Below are 20,868 nucleotides of genomic sequence, written 5' to 3' on the forward strand. Positions count from 1 at the left end.
GAGAAAAACAATTTTACAGTATATAAGAGAGAGAAAGGAGTGAAAACACTGTTATTTGTGTATTGATAGATGTCAATTTCAATCCCTATGTTGCTACATTATCCATACTGTCACTAATGCTTTTCCATCAAAATATGTATATAACAAAGACTATATGGGGATATATAAAAGAGTATTATGCAATGTAATAAATATAATATGAGAGAAAAATTATTTTACAACGAAGTATGATTAAATACGTCAAAAATGTCTTAAAACTCGAAATACACATATATACCATGCGTCATTATTATTACTTAGCTATAACTTATTAAGCACTTAAAATAGTAAATACATAACACCAGTAAAACTTACAACAAATAGGAAAGATAAAATTGTATAACTTACTATTACATACATTCAAACCTCGTTTACTCGAAGTCGTCGGGATAGTGAAAAAAGTTCGAGTTATCCGAGTTCGACGGTACTATATTTACAAGTCATTTTGATAGTAAAAAATACAAGACTATGCCACGCTACAACATTTTCATCACAACTGTGCCATGCAATCCTTAAAACACCATCTTTACTGCAATGGAATTGCATACGATGTCAAATAGCATTACTTTGCATGTGAAAAATTTAGGACGATTTCAAAACATCTGAGAAACAACCTAATTCAATGTAAGTGTAGGCACAGGATTAGCGGTTTTTGATATGCTAGTTACTGAGCATGCCATTGCTACAGGCGTTGGCGTTGAGATATGTGTCAAATTCATAGGAACGGCATGTGTTTATCACGCGAGAGTTGGCAATCACAACGAGAAGTGGATTTATAGACGGATCAATGCAAGACATATTGATGGATCGGAGTTTTCATGACAATAGCTAATACGATTGTTACACAAATATGGCAGGGTGTGACTCATCTCTGACAAGTCAATAGACAATTGAAATAAAAAGCGAGACGTTTTCTTATCTAGCCAAGCAAATATATCGTGGGTTTGAAAAATCCTAGATTACATTTTGTCTTTATTTAATAGGCTGTCTTATAACATGACACTGGGGCATACCGCCAAGCTATAGATAGTAGGTCGTATTGCAAAAATCGATTACAGGTAGTAAGTTGAATGTAGAATACTTACTGTAAGCGTAGACATGTTCGCGGTTATCTTATGTTAGCGCTGTTCGCTCTTGAAGCACTGCGCTAAATCATGATTGCATTAAATACATGATCTATGTGCTATTTAATTCTTCACTGCGCTGATTTGTTATAAATACGCGAAAATTTGAGTGCGCGAAAATTAATACATTTACAGTATGCAAAATGTGTTAACTGTATAATACACAAACAAGGCAATTCTTTAATACATTATATCTTCTGTTAACAAGTTATCATTTAATGTTAAAAGTTGACAATTGTTTACCAGTTCAATAATATACAAACAATTTTGTATATGAAAGTAATTGAAAAAAATACCCTAAATATTGCCGGTATATCGATATAATATAAGCTTTCTTACGGAACGGTAAGATACCAAGTTAAACCACACAAATGAATACTGTAAAATACCCTGTATTAGCGAGTTATTTATTTTAAGTGTTGATAGTATACATGTAAATGATAACATATGTAAAGCAAGAGAAAACTAATGTTTGTACAAAAGAACGGCATAATGTGTGCCTGTCATATTCACGAAGACATTTCTTGTATTAAAACAATATGACTTAAAGAACCTTAAGTCAACACGATATATATATCATATCCATGCACAAACAAGTTATTGTTAAGCTACAGCTTGATACAAAAGTGTTTGTTATACCGCACTTACAAATACGGTTTTTTTATTACATTTTTACCAGTGAAATATCAAAAATTATTCATTCTATAAAAGTGATATTTTTCACTAGTGAAAAATATCACTTTTGCTGATTTGACCAATCAAATTAATTATTAGAAAATAACAAAATAATTGACCAATCAGAAAGCCCGACATATATGTCAGCACCTGGACAGGGGAAACTACTTTTTTTGTTTACAAATTATCGCTGTCTAGTTAGCATACGGGGTAGGGTTTTCGTTAATAAAAAATGTAATAAACAGAATATCTAACAGTGTCTTCAGTAAAACCAAATATATTTCACTCGTGTGGCTAATATTTTGATATATAAAATATCAAAATATTAGCCTCACTCGTGAAATATATTTGGTATTACTGAAGACACTGTTAGATATCCTCTATGTATTAAACTACAACTTGACACACACATATATATACATTGTACATCATACTCACAAAGGTGGTTTTTGTGTTAAACTACAACTTGACACACACACATATATATATATATATATATATATACATTGTACATCATACTCACAAAGGTGGTTTTTGTGTTAAACTACAACTTGACACACACACATATATATATATATATATATATACATTGTACATCATACCCACAAAGGTGGTTTTTGTGTTAAACTACAACTTGACACACACACATATATATATATACATTGTACATCATACCCACAAAGGTGGTTTTTGTGTTAAACTACAACTTGACACACACACATATATATATATATATATATATATACATTGTACATCATACCCACAAAGGTGGTTTTTGTGTTAAACTACAACTTGACACACACACATATATATATATACATTGTACATCATACTCACAAAGGTGGTTTTTGTGTTAAACTACAACTTCACACAATACCTAGATATAAACCATACTCACAAATACGATTTAGGATAAAACTACAACTTAACAGAATATGTATTCCATATCTACAAAGACAGTTCTGGTAACAAAATCAACCCCATTATATCACAAATACAGTTCTATTATAAACATATAAACAGCATTCATACCAGAAATCACAATTATTCTGGGCCTATACTTAGCAATAATTCAACTTCTGTTGATGTGTTTTTAGGATATATATTCATTTTTTTTTATATCTATACACGTTACATTTCCATATCATTTAATCAAAATGTATTATCGGATATATTTGTTTTACCAATTCATAAAAAACAAATATCTATATATCCAACTTTCCATATTTTAAGACAGGTATTTTGTTTGATCAGTGTTATTGTGATTGTCTAGGCCAATTCATAAAAAAACAAATATCTGTATATCCAACTTTCCATATTTAAAGACAGGTATTTTATTTGATCAGTGTTATTGTGATTGTCTAGAGAGAGCCTTTGTGTTCAGACACAACTATTTGCCCATCGTTAATGCATACATTGATTTCAATACAAAGTCCGGAAAACCCTGACTATACAAACACCTCCCCGACCTTTTATCTACGTAAGTGTATGTATAAAACGTGACAAACGAAACACAATACACCAGCAATTATATATTCTTCAGACGATCTACCTCGACACCACAGTTATTTACACAAGTCTATGTAGAGCTATAGGACTTTATATGTGATGTATATAGTCTGCTTACTGACCGCAGTGGAAATATTATGCGATGTTTTAAACAAGATAAAATCTTTTGTTTCTAGTATTTATATGACATCTAATCTAGCCTTTTGAATCACAACACTTAGTGAGGAGCTCAAAGTAGCATTATAACATCCGCTACTTCAAAAAATATAAATAAATAAATAATAAAAAAAAATAACAACAACAAAAAACAGAAAACAAAACAACAAACAAACAAACAAATATACAATGCTACTTATACTAATGAACATTAACTTGCATTGGTCCTGATATAGTACATCCTGATAACATGAACTTGCTACTGTGAGGTAGTAACGTGATTATACTACCACACTTACATATCATAAGCACAGTCATATATATATATATATATATAGTAAGCACTTACAGCAAAAAAACGGAGATGGATATTTACTCATTGGCAACGAATTAGAAAAAAAGAAATATGAAATAAGGCTTCTTCACATATATCTATGACATGAAATATGTGAAATATCTAAATGATGTATTTGCAGTTTTTCTTAAACACTAAATAAAACGTAAAAGACCAGAATGTCTGTGACATTCCCCTACTGAAAAAAAAATCACAAGAGGCATTTCTCGAATTCATGAATAATTCTTGAGTAAAGGAGAAATCCCAATTCAAAGGAATAGTTCTTATTAATAATTGTTCAAGTTTTATAACTGAATAATACATATAATTTCGTACGGGATATTGAAATAATGATTGCTTATGTGCAGTTGGGTACGTGTTTTTGTACAAATGAATAATCAATAAATTAATTCAAGTATTAATCAGGTATAAACGGTATTATAATAAATTACAAACATTCACAACGACTAAATTTAAGAAACAGGATTTCAATGATACTCACAATAATTACATATGTTATTTCAATTCAAAAATTCGAATACACTCTTAAATACTATTAAAATATTATGCAAAAAATCACCTTCAATAAAGAGTTGCCTCCCTTCACGTATACATTCGGCAAACGTGCCAAATGCCCTTAAAAGCAAAATATACACAGAAAAGTCAATTTTCAAACTATGTGTAATGCACTTCTATAATTTGTGAGGCCTGGTTTTTGCTTAAGGTGCGACACAAAATAACACAATACCAGTGGAAATTATTGCTTGCAATTGTAAAAATGGAAAGTGTAACGTTGGTAATTTGGCCAATATTCTGAAAGGGGATGCCAAGTACCGCAATATCTGTCATCCCTCTGTATGAACTATCTCGATTTTTTTTTATTTTGCATGTAATCTTCCTACATTAACTGCATCAATTTACTCTAATAATATTTTCGATCCAATAATAATTCCAAGAAGTTATTTTTGTGAGATTGTAGTAGAGTATAAATAAGATCATTTTAGAACTAAGCTCAATCATTACCTTATGATATATAACGTGTGTATGTGCCATCAAAACCAGAATTACTTTCTTCAATCAGGTATCGCTGTACAGTTTTGGTTATACAGACAGCAGATATGACCGACCTGAAAAAGACAACAGAAGATGACGAATTTTAATCAAATCATCACGGAATATTCAACATAGATCCGCGAGGAATCATAACAATGGAAGAGGATCTAGACTTGGAAGCTGAAAGACAATTATTGTTGTAAAGTAGAAACATATGCACCCTATCTTAATGAGTATATTATCTGAACTTGTGATAATGTCACTAACCCTAATGATAAATATAGTAGATTTATAAAACACATTTATATATTAGCGCTCCCAAATTTTAGCGAATAACTTATCAGAATAGCTAGTTAATGAATTGGTGTAGACCGGCCCAACAGTCTCAAAAATATAAAAACTAGAATGTAAATAGATTTGAGCTTAATGATTTTAGTCTATAGGGTATGTCTGGCTGTCACTAAGGGGAGATAATCTTGCAACAGAATTTAGCTTTAGCTGAGAAATCTTAGTTGCTGGTGACCAGTCTGGTACAGCCAATGTGATTAGTAGAAAGAATCATGACCCATAATACTTTCAACCCGAAAATACAAAAATAAGATTGCTGCTAAGATATGGACGCCAACAGTATTCTAGATTTAATTTCCTTGATTTCAAAACTTACCCTGCATTCACACGTGCTACATGGCTTTGATCCGAGTACCCACGTGTCCCCATGCGTGTAGGCATGTCCCTTGTACAGACATGTAGTAGCAGAGTTGTCTGCCCCTCCTGTGACGTAGGCCTGGCTGATACACGGGTTGTCCTCCACGCAGCGGGGGCAGCAGTCCCCAGGCTCTAGAATGGTCGTATGGCACGTGATTTTCGGACACTGCAGCGGCCAGCAGTCAATCTCGCCCTCCTAAGGATAGAGAGTTCCACAATGGTAACTGTTACTGAATATCATGATAATCATTATTTCAGGTGGCAAAACATGGAACGGTAATTGTCAATTTCATCTTAATTTTAAATTCAAAAAAGCAGTTGTGGAATACTGATGAACACAGAAATTGAAATATTTCGAGATAACATTTAGAACATTTCAATACCATTATTTATGCAAAGTTACTAACTCGATAGTTAACAGATTAAGAGAAAAATCTTTATACCAAAATAGGAAGTTTGCTCTTCGGACAAAAAGAAACCATTTTTGAACATTTTAGCACCAATTCAGCGTATCAACGCTTCTTTCTATCGTGGGAATACATCATATTATTCGCATTCGCATTTTTTTTCAGCATTTTATTAAGACAAAACTTATTTGGAGTATACATGTACTACAGACTTACGAGACACTCGCAGGTCTGACACTGGTAGATCCATCTCTCGCCGTTGTCAAACATGAGGGGCACCTCTTGGTGCATGCACTGGGAGGTCTTGTCACAGTGAAGACAGCAATCATAGTCTGTGTGAGGATTGGAGCAGTCACACTCACGTTTGTGACATGTCGACACTCCCAACTGAAATACAAGTACGTCATCATTAAAGTGTTTTACAATCATGAACCACTCTTGAACTGGCAAGATGGATTGTATTTTCGATAATTATTCAAGCGGAAAGAAAAAATATATAATAGAAAAATCACCAACAATAGACGTTTACAGTCAAATCTGTCCTATGTGACCTTCCAAGGGAGGCATTAAAATGTCACATATGTGGTCTCATAATCCAGATTCTGGTAACTGGCATAGTAAATAACACTTAGAGGGGGGAATATGGTCACATATGAGAGGGGTCACTTAATGCAGGTCGACACTAAGGCAGGTTTGAATGTATTAACAGTTTCAAACATATTAAATGGAATATGTATGATATTCACCAGTTAAAAAAATAAACATAATCTTAACCCAAGTTGCGAGCCTTGCAGAACCGAAAAACCCTCTTTTTAAGCTTTGTCCCATAACATTTTATTTTCTATGAACCAACTTATCTTCATCGTTTATACTTAACAGAATATATATGAAACAATACTCAGGTAAAATTTTGTTTTTATGTTGATTGTACACAAGTAAACAAATTGAAAAAAAACACAAAAAATCTCAAATTAGATATATTCTAGTACATAGTTGACGATATCTCTATAACGAAGTAAACCAAACTAAGTTTATCTGCTCTAACCTAAAAACCTATGATATTCCGTACCTTGCAAGTGCACTCCATGCATTTGTCCTCTGATGGCGTCCAAACACTTCCGCTGTCATGGTAACGTTCCCTGTCGTGGCATTCTGAAACAATCCGAGCTATTAAATGCACGACGTTAATAAGAAAATTCCATAATGTAATAATAAAAAAAAAAACCCTAAAACTACGTACAATTCTTAAATCATACTCTGGACATCTGCAAAATGCAGAATGCATGACACATTCGAAAGCTTATCACAATGTCACGTGCTAAACACAAATTGATAACTATACCCCATGTAGTTCTATCGGACCGCCAAACTACTTTGAAATGATACATTACTAGTATATCCATATTCGTTATGAAGTCTACCATATAGAATGAACTGCTATCAGGGACCAACTACTATTTTGTACTTTAAGCGTAAAATCGCTATTCTCATGTCTGTTATCGAATATAATCATCCGTTGATGTGATGATTTATTCTCTACCACATAAAAACGATACTGTATACATGGATATTTTCGCGACAGTGATATTTTCGCGTTTTTCAGACAATTCGACAAAGCAGCAAAACTACTAGACATAATGCAAGATAAATACAAAAAAGTCGACCAAAAACACACATGTACTCCTCATATTTGTCAATCATCCAATAGCCGACCAGTTTTCGGCGAAATTACACTTGTTCGACCCGACATTATACTGTACATTTATAATACAGCATGCAAAATAATACTTATGATTTGTTTATTTTACTGACGTTGGGTACAGGGTATTCCAGGCTGACAACGACACTCGTAGCTACCCTCCAGGTTATGGCACTTCGTACTGGGGTGACAGGTATGGCCATGCCCCTCTCCTGCACACTCATTTATATCTGAAGAGAAAATACAATACTGTAAATCAATTTAATTTCACGAGATATATGTATTTGTGATTATTCATATTCATAAAACGTACGAGATAAAAAAAAAATGTAATGCAATGTAAATAGAAACAAGGGGAAATTTAATGGGTTTTGTACGGTGGGTGTATATCAAGAACAAAGATACAATACATATATCAAACAAACAAACAAACAAAAAAACAAACAAACAAACAAAATAGCAGCTGCTAATAGAAAATATGGAAATGAAGATGTACTAAATATCTTCATCCAAAGACAATCCTTTTTAATTGAAGATGCTGGCGTTCCCACCAACGTGACAAAAACAATAAAAAACCAAGAGATACACTGTGCATAATTTTATGCTACTTTCCTGTTCATCAGTTACCCAGAGATATTTCGCCCCATGACAAAGGCTTTTCCGCTTAAAATTCATCCTGATCATACACGGATTAGGTAACCTCTCGATGGTTTCCTTGTAAAATTCGTGCCCTCATGCTATTGGAGGAAAATGTCGAAAGTTAAGGAAGAGATCGTTTTCTGTTACACGGTAATGGAACAGAATTTCAAGAAGTGTGTTTTATATCTATTTATATATAAATATTTCAATCAAATATATAGGCCTGATGGCTTTCAGCTAGTTAAGAATCTGAATCTTAATAGGACTATAAAACTGCCTAAAGCAAACTAAATACAAGAGGCCCATAGGGCCTGTATCGCTCACCTGGTTGGATTAGACCAAATGTCAAAATAATGTTCATGTTCAATTCGTTTTATTTGTCAATCTCAGACAATGCTATATATGGTTATGGTGTGGGGATCCCAACTGCTTGAAAGAAATGACGAAGTGCAGACTCTCTAAGGGTCTGAAATACCTCAAGAATTGTTTTTAGAACATCCATTCATAACTTTATGACTAGTAGCGATTTAAAGGAATTACCTCTATTTCCCCTATTGGGCCCCGCCCCTCAGGCCCCTTGGGGGTCAAGAGTTACCATTTATGCAAAATCTGATCCCCTTCCGCCAAGGACGTTTCTGACCAAATTTGGTCATAATCCAATAATAACTGTTTGACTAAGTAGCGATTTGAAGCAAATGTTGACGGACGACGGACGGACGACGGACGACGGACCATGGCATAAGCTCACCGGACCTTTGGTCCAGGTGAGCTAATAAGACAATAAAATGAGATATAATGGAATGACGTACCCATACAGAGGCTGCCGTATCGGTTATCCGGCCATGTGCTGTGGAAGCCCTCAACACAATCACACTGGTACCAGCCCGGGGTGTCCACACAGATACTGTTCTTGTGACAGGCCGCTATCTCGATTGCACATTCGTCTATATCTGTAACATGAATTATTTATTATAAGCAAATTGACTGCTTCATTGCTGCCATGAACTGCAAACATACACGCAACATATCTGTATCAAGGCGTAAGAATTGTACATGATGTGCGACCTATTGCATGATTCGAACGGGGCGACTAAATTTGGATTCGTAATAGCTTTTTTCCCTCTTAAAGCCTAACTTATGCCATTTCAGTTGAGAGCTTAAGCCTCCGTATAAGGAATGCTATTGGCTCTTGTCTTCAGGTCGAGATATACCAAAGACATCATAACAAGAGGCCCATGGGGCCTGTATCGCTCACCTGGCTGGATTTGACCAAACGTCAAAATAATGTTCATGTCCAATTCGTTAATACGTAGCTTTATTTGTCAATCTCGCACAATGCTATATATAGTGTGGGGATCCCAACTGCTTTAAAGAAATAACGAAGTCCAGACTCTCTAGGGGTCGGAAAGGCCTCAAATTTTGTTTTTACAACACGATTGTGTTGAAAGAAACTAAGTCCCTTAGGGTCCCTTAGGGTGGGGAAAGACCCTTGAGCCCCCCCTTTTTTTTACATCAGAATTGTGTTTATCCCTTAACGTCCAGCGATGCTATACATGGTTATGGGATGGAGGGTCACAGCAACCATTTATGCAAAATCTGTTCCCCTTCACCCAAGGATGTTTCTGATTAAATTAAGTTCAAATCCACTCATACCTTTATGACTAGTAGCGATTTACAGGGGTTACCTCTATTTTCCCTATTTGGCCCAGCCCCTTTGGCCTCTGGCGGGTCAGAGTCACCACTTATGCAAACTCTGTTCCCCTATCCCCAAGGATGTTTCTGACTAAATAAGGTTTAAGTCCAATCATACCTTCATTACTAGTAGCAATTTAAAGGAATTACCTCTATTTCCCCTATTGGGCCCCGCCCCTTTGGCCCCTTGGAGTCAAAGTCACCATTTATGCAAAATATGTTCCCCTTCCCCAAGGATTTTTCTGACTAAATTGGGTTCCAATCCTTTCATAGCTTTATGACTAGTAGCGATTTAAAGGAATTACTTCTATTTCCCCTCTTCAGCCCATCCCTCTGGCCCCTATGGGGTCAAAGTCATCATTAATACAAAATCTGCACCCCTTCCCCAAGGATGTTTCTGACCAAATTGGGTTCAAATCCATTCATAACTTTATGACTAGTAGCGATTTAAAGAAATTACCTCTATTTCCCCTATTGAGTCCAATCCCTCTGGCCCGTTGGGGGTCAAAGTCATCATTTATGTAAAAACTGTTCCCCTTCCCCATGGATATTTCTGACCAAATTGGGTTCAAATCCATTCATAATGTCACAGCAATTGATGCCCGATGCGTATGAAACATTACAACTTAGTGAAATTGAACTATACCACGGCTCTTAAGGTGGCACTGTTCAAATAAGCCATCTTTTATTGGTCTCATTATGTTGTTGGGACGTTAAATGCCAACTAACCAATAAAAACACCCAAGACAAATTGTCGCTAACCATAAAGACAAGTAGTGTTCTACCGTTATTGGAATAGGTGCCGAGACGCCATATCTGTACCCGATGACCTCTGTCTATCAGAGGTTTACTGAAGGCTTAAGTCGTCTATGGTGATTACTTACAGGATTCTGACTTGTCAGATGAAGTCCAGCGGGACCATCACCACTACCTTTGATGTCTAGCCTAAGCAATCACAATTAGTGGTGATAGACATTGTGAGGTCGATCCTGGTTCTAATTAGGTTATAGCCTGTTGAAGGGGCTAGGAAGTCACAACACAATACACAATCCTATCAGACTGTTGTCATGATATTTGTCTGCGACCTAATTTGAGAGTATAAACATACACACCTGAAGCACTTACTAAGATTTATAGATGCTATTTGATGGTTTCCCGTCGAGTACCACACAATTGCTGCAGTATGACGGTATATGAGTATATTTTGTCGTTCAAGTTTGAAATTTAATGATGTTATATATATGACCTAGTTACCTAACTTGATAGCCGACGTTTTTGTGCCAAAGTTTTGTTCAAAACTATTTGATATGTATGTATATCACCAATCATTTCCCGATGACATTACTAGTTCAAAGTCTCGTAGAAAAAATTAAACTACAAATACCCACCCTTGAATAAATATTTCCAGTGCCATATTATTTCCTCAGTTGAAAAATTGATAATTATCTAGGTGAAAAAACCCAACTTCATACCACAAAAAGTAGATGTTTTCTGTGACTGTAACATTTATTTTTGTTCAACATTGTGTTGTGCTTACTATTTACATGATATCGAGAGCCCCACCTACACATACTATCTTATTTCGTATTTGGTATTGTTCATTACACATTAAACACTCTGAGATCTAGATTAGAGAGTGTGATTAGTAAACAGAAGTTGTATCGACTTACCAAGCTCACAGTTCATGCCGATATAACCATGGCGACACTCACAGACACTTGGAGCTATACACATTCCGCCGTTTAGACAGCTTCCGTCGCATATAGCTACATATAGAAATCATTTTACCATTATGTAAATATCACTAGTATATTGTTATCTATAAAGTATAAATCTACCTATAGAGTAATGCACTATCTTGAAAGGCAGCGTAGGTCTTACCTGTGTACAGTATATTATTATATAAAAACTACTTATAAACTACAAAATGTAAATGATTATAAACTACAAAATGTAAATGAATATATTATGTATTGATATACAATAGTAAATTATTACACTTTATAAATAAAGAAGCATTCATTTTATTATCAAAATAACCATGTCCTAAAAAATGAGGTAGGACGTTATCATACTGGTAACCATGACAAGAAGACATTAGTAGATATTACGTTGACGATCTACATTTTGTATGTATACAAAGGAAGCAAACAGAAGAAAAAAATCATCTCTGGAAAAATTGCTAACCGTAGCTCGTAGGTAACATTTAAGTTGTGAAATGTTTACTATAGTATGTTGTAGAATGAATCATTAGAATGTTATTGACAATATTTAAAAATATATTTTACATTAATATCATCTAAAACCTATGTATTGTTGGTCTCAGTTACAATAACAAATGTACCATAGATATTGAAATAATACATACGATTACACGTGTATCCGTCACCGGTGTATCCATGACGACAATGACAAGTGTAACTCCCGCGTGTATCCACACAGTCCGCGTTCGTGTCACAGCTATGTACGCCAGAAAGACACTCGTTCTGTTCTGAAATGGCAATGGACGAAACAACATATACTGGAGTAGATAAACCTATTGAGAAAAAGAGATGAAAGAACATACCTTCAGCAGTCATTATATAGATTAATTAAAAGAGGTAATATCAATGACAGCACCAAGCGCGATGTACAACTGAAGTCACGTGTACCGGAAAGGCAATCATTTCCTGTTCCACATGTGGCACGCGTCATGGTACATCCCGTCAAGACCACAACAGCATACATATCATTAAATTTCCAATAACGTTTACAAATGATCAGTATCTTTAAATACAAATTTCGTAATAGATCAATTTAATGTCGCCTACTGAATGCGAAGCTGCATCACGTAGATGCTTTGTTTTATGTAAAAGTGCTTCATACAGATGTTTTGTCCTTTCATGATTCGTCAGCGATTCCAGTGGCCAAAATTTTGCGAAAAAAAAAAAAAAAACCAAAACCAAAAGAGAAGTCAGGGAAACGTAAAAAAGATCCTTCAAAGTGGCTAATTATAGAAAAGAGGTACTTAAATCCATTCTTTATTCAATTTCGGAATTTTCGGAAATTGCAATATGTTTAATTAAGTATTTTGTTTATTGACCTTAGTTGTAGGTAACGGACGTATACGATTATTCATTTTATCCTATTCAAGGAGTTTTGATATTATTTAGAATCCGCGATCAAAATGTTGCAATTAAACATTGAGGAACAAACAAATCCCTTGGTCTGCTACAAAATATTATTGATAACATTGATCGTCAAGAGAAATTATTTTTGACATTTCACTTAAAAAGATTTGAATTGCATAAACAATAAGTTACCTGGATCATGTTTATATGATGATTATATTTTCCCCGTGACGTTTTAAGTCGAAATTTGTTTCAAAAATAAAAACTCAGCAACATCAACTGATTTCAAGCATACCGTTAGGAAAAAGGTGTTGTTCTGTGGGTTAATGCAGTTTTTATCCAAGGTGGTCCTCACAAATTCCGATAAGGTAAACCAGTATTATCCAACCAGTTTTCAACAGAGATAAAACTAATTTTCAGAAGGGACATTGTCAAGAACTTCGAAGTTAAATATCAGAAGGGGGTTTACCATATTGTCTTTACATTTACACAATCATTTGCTTTTTGGCAATGAAATACTATTAAACTTGAATAAACAAAGTCCGCTATCTGTAAATCATGAGTGTTATCTTCTCTTGTGATGAGTCGATGGAAGTCTAGTTAGATTCTCACAGTTTCCAGTCCAATGTGAATTATTTTGATAAAGAACATATGCGGTTTTTCCGGTTCTTAATATATTTGTAAAAACGCATGATAAGCTTTATACAAGAGCATGAAAAAACAACCTGTTCAGTCTCACCGAAACATTAAATTTTGCTTTAAATATGAATCCAATTCATTTTTATGTTGATTATTTGTTTTGTTTTCTAAAGTTTTCTTTGCAATTTAGATTTGGATCAACAAAACGACTTTATGTGAATAGTCCCTAGCGTTCATACAAGAACAGAAACAACCTTGCTATTCAGAAAAAAAATATTTAAAAAAAAAAACTATAAAAAAAACTGATGGATAACGCAAACTTTGATATTAGATTCGAATTCATTTTTGATAAAACAAACTTCGAAATCAATACCGTTGAAACATTATGAAAATCTTTGAGTTTATGACGGTGAGAATAAAAGTCTTATCGTTTAATAATGGCTCGCATTAGCTTTCCAACCTGTATTTGCGCCCCAGCAGTGAAGCAATTCTGCATCCACGTCTGTGATCTACCTTTGCTCATGTTTCGAATGTGATTACATATTATGCTTTCTCTCTCTATGGGTCCAAGTTTTTTTTTGTTCTTAAAGTACAGGTGTGATAAAATAACGATAACTCTGTGATAAAACTCCCTAAATCTAATGCGATCGAAAAATAGCTGATTTTATTACCGTAATTGTATATGTCTTAACATTTAGGATGTGATCATTAAGTCCGTATACTCGTAAATAATTAGAATATTTTTGTAGTAAAATTGTGTTTTTGATTATCCCAAAAACAGCCGAAAGTTAGCAGAGCATATGTCTTTTAGGATTACTTATGATTTATCTTTAATGGAAAATACAGGTATCTAGGGAAAATGGAAAATACAGGTATCTAGGGAAAATGGAAAATACAGGTATCTAGGGAAAATGGAAAATACAGGTATCTAGGAAAAATGAGAAATACAGGTATCTAGGGGAAGTGGAAAATACAGGTATCTAGGGAAAATGGAAAATACAGGTCTCTAGGGAAAATGGAAAATACAGGTATCTAGGAAAAATGGAAAATACACATATCTTAGAAAAATGGAAAATACAGGTATCTGTTTTTTTCCTAGGATATTTTTTTACGGTTTAAAAAATGAAAACACAATTTGGCTCCTTGCTGATCTATGTCTTCAGTATATATTATATTATTCCATCTTTTAAATATATCGCTTATACATATTGCACGTCATTGCTTTGCCTAAAACAATGTCGAACCTCTTTATCTCGAAATTACTCGGATCATGACAACAGATTCCTGAGTATTCGAGGTAATGGAGCATATCTTATATATAATTTTTACTGTTAGAACTGAATGTTAGGTTCGATTTAAGTAAGAACTTCGAGTTAACTGCATTTTAGGTTCGATTTAAGTAAAAACTTCGAGTTAACTGAATGTTAGGTTCGATTTAAGTAAGAACTTCGAGTTAACTGAATTTTAGGTTCGATTTAAGTAAAAACTTCGAGTTAACTGAATTTTAGGCTCGATTTAAGTAAGAACTTCGAGTTAACTGAATTTTAGGTTAGATTTAAGTAAGAACTTCGAGTTATCAGAGTTCGGGATAACGCCGTTCGACAAACTGTTGATATTAAGTAGCATGAATGTTTGGTTTGTTTTTGTCGAAGAATACTTTAATGACCAGAGGAATTAGTAAAACATTTACATTACACTGTTTCTCCTATTAGTGTGCTTCGGTTGCAGGGCCAACATATGCTTTGCATTACCGCTCCATCTTGACTACTGCAAATGTTTATTTTACTATTTTAGATAATAACTGGATGTAATAAATCTCGCACAAATTGGAGTATAAAATTCGAGAAGTTCATTAAAAAACTACATGTTAGTTAAATTCTGATATTTGAATCGTGTACTTAAGGCTATTTCTACCATACATATAATACACGTGTTTTGTATAACGGTTATCTCCCTTCTATAAACTATTTATAGCATTATGATTATGTCATAATTAGATGTACTTTTAGGATATTGCACTATGACTTTGATTTTGTATAACTCCAGGATAAAACGGGGGGGGGGGGGGGGGGGGGGGGGGGGGGGGGGGGGGGGGGGATGGGGGGGATGGAAAAATCAGATAATCTCTATCAATCATGCTATCACAATGTTCAGGTGTAAACCTAATTATGTTTTAATTCAGTTCTGATAATATAATCGCTGTTGATATATTTTTAGCAAATTTATTTATGTTCTATGTCCATCAAGTAATTTTTGTGATGCGTTTTGTCATGAAAAAGGGGGCAGATAGCCTCAAAATTTGTCAATTTACTTATATATATATTTCAGTAATATGCATCAAAAGAACGAACGTCAGCCTCCTTTTTTACTTACAAAACCCTTTGATAATGCAACGATATTTAAATGTATCTTCAATGTTGACAGACATCATCTCCTTAAATTCTTATTGACATCCAAAAGGAATGTTTAACTCACGGTAGTGATGGAATCTGCACGCGCTAGCAGGATTTATTTTGACACTTATTGGCGTCACGTCTAAGGATATGGTTTACAGAAATGACTGTTTTATATGAAGATCTCTAACACTTTTGGTGAATTCTATTTGGTCAATCATAAGTAACATTTCCTTTCCTTAATCCAAAGTAGGCGTGCCGTCATCAATGCAATTCAACACCCCATCATACCTGATAAGATGATAAGCCCTTATTAGATATGTACCCACAAAGATCGTTATGATGATGATGAAAATGAGAGGATGAATGTGTAACAAATTTTTAATGGCTGTTTACTGAATCGTTTATGATGCTCTACTTAGATTTTAGGCATCATGACTTTGCATTATCTTGTATGGATCAAGGTAGAGGAAGCACACAATCTGAAAGGGTCAATTACCGTCCTAAAGAATTATTTCAAGGACTCTGCAAAGCCAGGAAACAACCAATATTCCGCTGAAATGGATGACGTACCATAATGTAAGAAAAGGCGGATCACGTGTTACGAGGCTTTGTATGCATAACGTGGGTTTTCTAAGTAGGCGATGTCAGTGGTTAATGTAAGAAAGGAGTGCGAGGGAAAGTGAGGCGTAGGGCGAGACATGGAGCAATGAAAACAGAAGCTAGGTCACATGATCAATAAGTGTCGACCTCTTATAGAATCCAGTCCTTCAGTTGAAGTTGAAAGCGTTTTCCTTTTTAACTTCACTAAAACATTGACGTAATGGCTTCCTATGGCAATCTTTCTTTTCTTCACGTGTTAAATACGTCTTCTTGCTTTTGTAACAAGTTGTCTTGTCTATTAAAAAGTGCATAGCGTCAGGGAGTACAAGATACGTGTACGTAATCACCAGGAGGCATAACAATCTATGGAATCCTACATTTCACCAATAAATGTTGCTATGTTTTTTGAACTACATGCACATTTTAAGGAGATAAGAGTTTATACGTTTGGAAATCATTTTACGATGATGTTTTTCCTAGGAAGGAAATTAGCTGTTTTGTATACTTTCCAAGTTAATATAATTTGTTAGAAACCCATTTAGCATATTGAGGTTTTAATCAAATAAAAATATTATCAAAAGTCATCGGATTCATATTATTATTTTTTGTAATTCTGATCAAATCAAGTTATCATCCTCATCATAAATGGTTACCGAACTGCACATTAATTTTATGCACAATGTGAGTATTTTAAATATCTTCATTACAAATATTTAGATATCGCATGTATCTTGATATAACGACACGGAGATATTAATTTTATAAATACATTGGTTCTATAATCAAAATAACGATGGTATGAATGTGAAGCCCTGAAGTAAAACATATGCATCCACCTGACGATGTGTACGGTTAAATATAGCTCTTTAATATTGAAATGCACACACATATAATTTCAACTAAGTCTGTCGATTTATTACCAAGCATTAAGTGTTTTATCACAAATTAGAACAGGAGAACTCTCAAAGTCGGCAGCCAAACCATTATCGACTATAAATACCTCTTCCAGGTTACTTTGTAAGTTCTGTCTGAGAGGATTAAGCTCTCATTTTGTTATCGCAACAATTTGTCATTGCGGCGCAAGGTCGAATTTCTTGGACATCCTTGTGGTTAACGACTCTTGTGATTTAGAACTTATCTGACTTACGTCTTCATCATGGCGGTTAAATACAAAAAGTAAAAATAATAATATTCAATAATATTTAGAGAAATCCATGTAATCATACTTAGGTTGTAGTTTTCCCCCCATTTTAAAATGTTCTCGAATTCTCCAATTTGTGTCGGTGCGTCCCGCTTCGAAGACCTGTTTCTGCCTTCAATTCTGTCTGTCATCTGCTCATCTTGTGCCCAAATTCATTATCAGCATTTCGACAAAGCAAAGCCATGTCCAAGCGAGTCTAGCTTCACAGATTCTCCCTGCCAATATTCATCAGACCAGAAATCAACGCGTGTAAAACAGTGAGGTTCCGCTATACCAAGAACTGTTTCACCACTTTCGGTTTCTTTCACGTAGCCAACCAACTACTCAATTATACTCAGATGTAACACGTGCCAGGGAAATCTATGAGAGCCTTACCGTATCTCATACGTAACGTAGCGAAATGAGTTTAATGGGAATTTTATTTTATTCAAGAACAGGTGAACTTCATTAAAAGTTTTCCAGCAAGGCATGTCCTATCAGAGCCAGTTAACATTTGATTCCTCAATTATACCGATTCCGGTTCGCTATCCTGAAATAATATTAAAATCCTATACCTGTTATCTGAGAGTGAGAACAAGCCGGCATCGTTATATAACATTTGGAATGTCTTTCATGTAGAGTCACTTGCAGAAGTTAATGACGTAAACCAGGATTTATTTATCGATGCGAAAGTCTGGTGCTTTTTTATAATTGATTCCCGAACCGACTGTGCTCGCCTGTTGGGCGATAAAAAATAACGATGTGTACTGTTCTATTTTACACTTCCAGGCCCCCATGGATTGAATGGTTACTCGATTGGGATTTTATTCAGTCTTTCGAAGGTTAGACCGATAGCAAAGTGCATGATCCTTGGAAATTTGACAATAAATTAGCAAATCCACACTGAATCAATCGGCTGTAACAGCTAGGAGGCAGGTATCCTACGGATTATCAAGAAATTGTTAAAAGAGCGTGAAGATGGCGGGGTTCAATGATGCTTAACAGTATTTAGCGAGTTAGCGTTTGCCTTGTATTTGTTCTGGTATTTACAAAAGACCCAACTTTTTATTTTACACCTGGAAATAACTGATAAAGATGAACAAAAATAAATTCTATGTTTGCCGCTTTTTGTTCTTATCACAGATAATATGGCTGGATCGGGCTTATATCGAGCAACCCATTCACTATATCCTTGAACTTTGAAGTGTCCTTGGTATACGTACTGAACAGTGTCAGCACTTGCTTAAATACGACATACTATCACATATTTAGATAAAGAATGGCGTAATAGAATTGGCGTGTGTTACCATGGTAATGCAAAAATGTATACACCGTCATCAACAAGTCTTTATGTTTTTATGTCTCAGCCATTTGAGAGAAGATATAAGTCCTGTCGTGTCGCGTCCAATCAATGACAGATCTTGATAACCCCTCTGCAGTTTTGGTTCATACTTATATCATAGCATCACCCCTTGCGGCATGGGACGCATTGTTGCAAGGAGCGGGGGCATGCATGTCTTACAGAATTTCCTACTTTTTTTTCTTTTCAAATTTGAGGTATTGTTTAAGCATGGATTGTTCTACAGTGATGTGATGAACCATTTACGAAGTTTCCGCCCCTCCCACGTCAGTGACTGAGACTGGATCCACTTTGAAGTCCACTGAAGCTCTAACTACCATATTGATTACAGATTCCACAAGATGAAAGATCGACATGCTGAGCGGGAAATGGAGACGTTTTTATCACCTTTTGTAAAACAATAATACATGTTTTGAATTATTGTAATATATCATATATTTTCCAATCATCTCTGGAAAATCAACTGTAAATTGAAAAATAATCCAATTTCCTACAAGTAATTTGAATAACGATACAATATGAATAGTTTGTCTTCTGAAGTAAGACAATTCATAATTTTTGATGAACAGCTCTGGGATCGTTTGCATTTAGCAAAAATAAAAGCTGCCGCAAAGTGTTGATTTGAAATATTGACAAGGTGATAATTACGCGGTTTTTCTCCAAATGGCAGAACTATGCATGTCCTTTCATCGCAAGCAGTTTATTATAAACAGTCACGTGATTTATTACCCAATATTAAAAAATCAAACAGCTTTTAACATATTTTTTTTTGTATGAAATACTTTTTTAGCAGTATTTTTCGGGTTTCATTTGTTATATGATTTCGATTACGGATAAAGTATGCATTGATTGACATTCTGAAAACAAAAGATAATGCAAACGAAAGGGCCTATACGCTAACAGAACAGGCATATTCATTTTGTATTGAATTTGAAATTTCTTTAAAATACCCAAGGGAAAATTAAAATTTACCGTGATGAAAGATAATTATTTAAATATGCAAACATGGTATTACTTAAGAGCACATCTTTTGTATTGTGACATCTTGACCAATAGATAAGAGACCAAATTCTACAACGACTGCCTGCGCTGTTTTGGTATAGCTATGCTATACATAGTTGTGTCATTATATGATTATGAAATAGACAACGATCACCAATTCAGATTGTAGGAAATGGGATTTATTAACCAATTTTTGTAATAAAACCTACAGCCGATTTTCCAGAGGTAGAAAAAGTATTTTCTCATTTGATAATTTTCATGACTATACCGTTTTATCGTTCTCACTCAACATATCTATACATGTAAATAAATATACATATCCTTTCCATCCGGGCAATGAATACGACTCATTTCCTCTTACACTACATTTAAATTATCACATAAAATAAATCACCATAATCACAATTATCACGATCATTCGAGACATCATTCATTCTATGTCATTTTGACATTCATGATTTTCGTGGTATATGAGAAATCACATGATCACCTTTTACTAAACAACCATTCACATAAACAAACATTTCAACAACAACAAATTTAATATTT

At 34.5% G+C, this 20,868-nt stretch overlaps 1 protein-coding gene across 1 annotated transcript in view; it reads right to left on the bottom strand.

The window, feature by feature from the left end:
* Positions 1-4,378: 4,378 nt before the first annotated feature.
* Positions 4,379-20,868, bottom strand: part of LOC117326713 (protein kinase C-binding protein NELL1-like) — a 101,127-nt gene continuing 84,637 nt past the window's right edge. Inside the window, exons 13-20 of the mRNA XM_033883436.1 lie at positions 12,401-12,568; positions 11,703-11,798; positions 9,150-9,290; positions 7,815-7,931; positions 7,072-7,154; positions 6,219-6,389; positions 5,555-5,791; positions 4,379-4,964 (exon numbers count right to left, since the gene is read on the bottom strand). Of these exons, the coding sequence (XP_033739327.1) occupies positions 4,911-4,964; positions 5,555-5,791; positions 6,219-6,389; positions 7,072-7,154; positions 7,815-7,931; positions 9,150-9,290; positions 11,703-11,798; positions 12,401-12,568 (1,067 nt within the window). The 3' untranslated portion in view covers positions 4,379-4,910. The remainder of the gene's footprint in view (positions 4,965-5,554; positions 5,792-6,218; positions 6,390-7,071; positions 7,155-7,814; positions 7,932-9,149; positions 9,291-11,702; positions 11,799-12,400; positions 12,569-20,868) is intronic.

This window comes from Pecten maximus, chromosome 5 (genome assembly GCF_902652985.1).
Source record: "Pecten maximus chromosome 5, xPecMax1.1, whole genome shotgun sequence".
NCBI lineage: Eukaryota > Metazoa > Mollusca > Bivalvia > Pectinida > Pectinidae > Pecten > Pecten maximus.